General features: G+C 45.1%; 1 protein-coding gene across 3 annotated transcripts in view; it reads right to left on the reverse strand.

Annotated features, from left to right (window-relative positions):
• Positions 1–5,630, reverse strand: part of FRMD4A (FERM domain containing 4A) — a 373,568-nt gene that overhangs the window by 328,887 nt on the left and 39,051 nt on the right. For 2 of the 3 annotated variants that reach the window (XM_010859942.1, XM_010859941.1), the window contains exon 1: positions 2,465–3,127. The exons of the other annotated variant lie outside the window; for it this stretch is intronic. In XM_010859942.1, the coding sequence (XP_010858244.1) occupies positions 2,465–2,623 (159 nt within the window). In that variant the 5' untranslated portion in view covers positions 2,624–3,127. Of the gene's footprint in view, positions 1–2,464; positions 3,128–5,630 lie in introns of those variants that run through there. 3 annotated transcript variants of the gene reach the window in all.

Raw genomic sequence — 5,630 nt, forward strand, 5'->3', positions numbered from 1 at the left:
ATTGGGGGCAGGAGGAGAAGGGGATGACAGAGGATGAGATGGCTGGATGGCATTGCTGACTCGATGGACATGAGTCTGAGTGAACTCCAGGAGTTGGTGATGGACAGGGAGGCCTGGCGTGCTGCGATTCATGGGGTTGCAAAGAGTCGGACACGACTGAGCGACTGATCTGATCTGATCTGATGCTTTCTTTTCCAAGACCCCTAGCCTGGCTCTGCAGACAGCTAACTGGTCAAAGTGGCCTCTTAGGTCAGTGAACTCGTTTAGACCTGCTGCCCTTGCTTTCCCCTCCACAAATGCCTTTCAAACCCACCTGTGGGAATTACCTGTTGGCTGAAGACAGGTTGTGTGGGTCATAGGCAGCTGACCTCTAGGCTGACCATTTTGGCTTAGCTGGCCAGTCTGGCATGGCCAGAGACAAATCATGGACAAGCATGAGGTGTGATTAGCTTTTGAGTCCCAATTGCCTCCCAAGGGCCAGGTGTAAAACTGCTCTTCAGTAAGTGTCTGATGAATTGAGTTGAAATTGAAGCAGGAGGAAGGTTCTTCCAGGTCTGGTGGCCAATAATTCCATGTTCTCTCCAGTACACTTATAGCATGAAGGGAAGTTTTTAAAAAGCCCACTGACATGGGCTAGTACATTAGAATCCTGATTTTTATATAACTTAATGAAACATAAAGCGAGGAAAACAGGAGAGAAAAGAATGTGGGAGAGGGACTTTCCTGGAGATCCAGTGGTTGGCATGCTTCCACTGCAGTGGGCATGGTTTTGATTGGTTGGGGAACAAAGATCCCACCTGCCCCACAGTGCAGCCAAGAAATAATAAAAATTTAATAAAAAAGAAAGTGGGAAACAGAAGAAGCCAGGACTCCCAAATTCATTTGTAATTAGCAACAAATAGGACAGACTCATCTGGTTTAAGGAATTGGCCTCAACACCAAGCTGTTGAGATTTGACTCCAAAACCAAGGTTTTAAAAAAATCCTCAAATGGACAAACCAGCCATGTTAGTTTCTGTTTGTATCTCCCATCTGGGTGATTTTTTTCCCCCCAGATATCTTTCAAAATCACAATTTGTCATGGGAAACACTGTAAAGACTTTTCAGATTCTTGTCAAATTTGGGAAGACTTCTTTCAAGTTTCTTTTACATATGATCTATTACAGACATAACCTTATTTGCTGTTTATAGCAAAACTATAGGCATATGCCTTTCAAACACAAGAATTCTGGGGGGAAAAGTCCTCATTTTTAGAAACAATTTGAATGGTCTTCATCCTGTCTGCCAACAGGCAGATGAAGAAGTAGAAGGAAGGGGTTCTGGGAGGGCTGTGTCCCTCTGTGAAACCAACCCAGGGCGCCTGGGCTCATCTTCCAAGGAGCTGTCTATTCAGTGCAAGTATGGACAGTCCACCAGGAGGGCTGGGGGGAAGGGTGGCTACAGGGTCCTGTGTTTAGCCACTATGGTTCATTAAGAGATTATATGCAGCCAAATTATGCTTAAGAATACAAAGGCCAGCTGGGCCTGCTTGCTTCCAAGCAGTGTGGGAAGCAGAGAGGGGGCCAACACCTCTCAAGCTAACTTAGTGAAAGAAATAGTATTGCAAGAAAACATTAACTGAGACCAAGCTAGTGACACCTGCCTCCAAGAAGCAGGCAGGGGCAGAGCTGGCCCTTTGCTCATTTGCCTTCATCCCCCCCACCCCGTCAGTCAGTCTGGATCCTTCTTCTCAGGCTGGGCTGGGCTATCAGGACTGAAACCCTCATGGTCGGCAGGGACTTGGCTTCATGCCATCAGTCTGGAGGGATGGGTGGGAAAGCAGACCCTCTCCCTTTTTAAGAGCTCTGTGTCCCCAGCCAGTGGGCTTAGAAGGGCCGCCCAGCTGCAGAAAACTTTCCCCATTTCTCACATTTGTGTGGGAATGTCTGAGAAGGGAAGCTACCAAATGGGAGGGAGGGGAAGATGGGGACTTGATACTGCTGCTCAGTGCTCGTCCTTCCTCAGCTCCTGGCCTGCCAGCCAACACCCCGTATCAGGTTTTTGCCACCCCTATACACACACACACACTCTTTGAGAAAATAGCATCTCTTGTGAGAGGAGCATGAACTTGTGGTGAGGGCATCCTCATCTTTGTAGCCAGAAAAACTTGGGTGCAAATACCAGAGCTCTGTCATTTATCAGCTGGGTAACACTGAACACCTTATATCCCTCCCTGAGTTTTAATAACCTTATCTCCAAAAGGTGCCACGAACACCCATTTTTATCAGGTTGTCAGGAAAACTGAATTAGATCCTGCTTACAGTGCACCTCTCCCATTGCCGGGCACCTAGAAGACGATGCCAGATGAAGGTGGATCCCTCCCCTTGCACATGGTACAGAAATGACAAGAGCTGACGTCCCTTTCCCACCATTCCCCACGGATTTCTCATGCTACAAAGAAACAGAAGAGGAGCTTCTGGTCCCACCTGGTAGACAGCCCTGGAGATGCACCATGGTTTCAGCATCAGTTGCAGGACCCGCACGTTTCTGCCTTGGCATGTCCTCAGAGCCCGGCAAGTCAGGCCCCACACCGGCCGGTCCCAGGCATTCAGCAGGTTCTCAGAGCCCAGCGGCCCCGCAGCCATGCCAGCCAAGGCCCCGCCTCTGCCCTTCTGGTCCCAGGCCCCATATGCAGGGCTGTGTTCTTTTCCTGACGCCAAGTTCAAATGTCACTGAGATGTCATCAGACCAGGAAAAATGCAGTCCAAATAACTCTGCCTCCACTGGGGCCTCTGTCCTAGCCCCCACCCTGCCTCCCCAGCACCCTCACTAGTCTTCAGAGACTGTTTCCGCACAAGGACGCGCTAACAGCTCCTAAATGAGAATGTTTTCTCCCTGCCTCCAGAAAATCTCCCAGGACAAGGTAAAAATAAGCCTCCCCTGCAGATAATAGCACTCGCTGGACCTCAGAGGACACCCGGCTGACTTTCCGGGCAGATCAGAACAGAATTTTAGAAAGAACGTGGACCCGGATCGTCACTGTGTGCTCATGGTTCCGGAATTCCATCCAGGGTGAGAAGCAAAGGGGATGGATTTTCAGCCTCCCGCCAACATTCCCAAGGCATTCCGTTCAGACTCTTAACTCTTTAAAACTTCCAGAACCAGAGTTTCTGCATGACAAAGCCAAAAGGCCAGTTTTTTTTTTTTTCTCCCCAAATCAACACTGGAAAAACTGCTATATCTGTCGACAAGTTGTAAAAATCCAGGCATTTACTTTGGAAATGTCCCAAGTTTAGGTTAGGAAGAGAAGGGCAGGAAGAAAGCTTATCTGCTAGATGTAATATCCACATCTGAGATTTTAGAGGAGAGGGGATAAAGGGCGATAAAGGTGGCCTATCTGCTTTTCCCCATGATGGGTCATTTTCTATAAATGCTCTTGTGACTTTATCATGTATTAAATAAATCCTGTGGCAACCTTAACTCAAGGAAGGGCATCCAGTTAAACAAGATAAAGCTCTTTGAGATGTCAATCAAGTTATTTTGAGTTTTGATTTTTGTGATTATTATTATTGGTTATTATTTTGATTATTTTAAACCATGTTTCAGAAGGGCATCTGCATCTAGTTCAATAGCGTACTGACCAAAAGACAAGATTTCAAAGTGAGAAGGGGAGGAGGATTAGCTCATAACACAACCTGTACATTTAAGGGAACAGCATGTTTAGTCTTAACATCAGTTTGAGTGTTTGGTAGTCACTGAGGCCTATTTGCCTTCTGCACACCCTTTATACTGATTGATTATCTTGTCTCTTCAACTGGAACCTTTACTATCATCAGAAAAGTAGTAGAACATAACCCACGGAACTCATAACTCACTACCTCCTGGAGTGTCCTGATGCGAGACATAACTGAGTTTGAATTCGGCCCTACCACTTACTGTGTGACCTCAGACAGATTGACTTCTCTCGTTTATTGTGTTGGCCAAAAAATTCGCTCAGGTTTTCTCATAACATGTTATGGAAAATATCTGAACGAACTTTTTGGCCAACCCCAGTAGTTCTTTATCTCTCAGATGGAAAGCATACCAACCTCACAGGGCTGTTGTGAGGATTAAGTCAGGGGATATACTTAAAGTAGATAATGCAGGGTGTGGCATGTACCTGATTTTCATTTTTTGGGAGTGTTTCCCATGATCAAGTAATTCTAGGATACTATCCACCACTGATAGTATAAAACTCTTGAGATCATTTCCAGATCTGTGTTTCTCTGAATCACCTTTTTGGAATCCCTTTTGCTATGGATCCATGCACTTATTCATTTAATGAATATGTGAAGATTACTTTCACCAACAATCTTCTTGGATGATTTTTATCATTTTCCTGTGGGTCATGGCTCCAGGGAAAAACTGCAGGATTTTATTCCTGTATATTATTCCTTTATTTTCACACACCCCAAAATAAAAGGTGGTGGTGGGTTTATGAAGGAATCCTGTCTTTCTACAAAGACATCAGCAGAGATAGTTTCACTTTCAAGTAAAAGAAAGAAAGAAAGAAGGAACAAAGGAAGGAAGAAAGAAAAAAAGAGAAAGAAAGAAGCTAAATTAATTTTTAAAAAGTAGTATATGGAAAGTGACTGCTCCATTACCATTAGCTAACTGCTTTGGTATTTTTAAGAAGAAACAAAGGCAAGCGATATCATAGTTAGCTGTTGTCTATGTCCCCAAGCTCATACATCTCCATGGGGATTTTGGCCGTGAACCAGGCTCTTATCCAGAGCATGTAATTATGGAAAGGACAGGGACCAGTTTAAAGGTTCTGTTTTACACTATTGTTAAGTAATGTGATTAAAACATTTCTTTATAGTTAAATATATATTTAGCTTATAGTCTGGGAATCTTTGAAGTCTAAAGGTGCCCTAATAAGCTTTTTAAAAACATGCCTGAATATAAACATATTAATTCTTGAGAACAGCAGGACTTAATCACACTGCCCTGAAGTCTTTGGTGCACACAGGGACAGGGCCATCCTCTGCAGGGACTGGCTCAAGGGCCTGCAGCTTGAGCCTGGTCATGCCAGCGGATGACTTTGAGCCTGGGGAGGCACAGGTGGCAGAGACAAGTCGTGCCCTAGTGCTGGTGGAGGATGCTACCTGGTTTCACTGGCCCCGTCTTTTCAATCATATCTGATTCTGTCCTAGACTTTCAGTCATTAATTCAGACTTTCACAGGGCAGGTTCCCTGATGGCATCTGAGGATGTGCATGCAAACGCCACTAGCATCAACCATGATGCCCTGTGTCTTTAAAGGGATTTATGATGCTCAAGCCTTTGACTGTGTGGATCACAATAAACTGTGGAAAATTCTGAAAGAGATGGGAATACCAGACCACCTGACCTACCTCTTGAGAAACCTATATGCAGGTCAGGAAGCAACAGTTAGAACTGGACATGAAACAACAGACTGGTTCCAAATAGGAAAAGGAGTACATCAAGGCTGTATATTGTCACCCTGCTTATTTAACTTCTGTGCAGAGTACATCACGAGAAACGCTGGGCTGGAAGAAACACAAGCTGGAATCAAGATTGCCGGGAGAAATATCAATAACCTCAGATATGCAGATGACACCACCCTTATGGCAGAAAGTGAAGAGGAACT

The sequence above is a fragment of the Bison bison genome, unplaced genomic scaffold (genome assembly GCF_000754665.1).
Source record: "Bison bison bison isolate TAMUID 2011002044 unplaced genomic scaffold, Bison_UMD1.0 scf7180017864461, whole genome shotgun sequence".
Classification (NCBI taxonomy): Eukaryota; Metazoa; Chordata; class Mammalia; order Artiodactyla; family Bovidae; genus Bison; species Bison bison.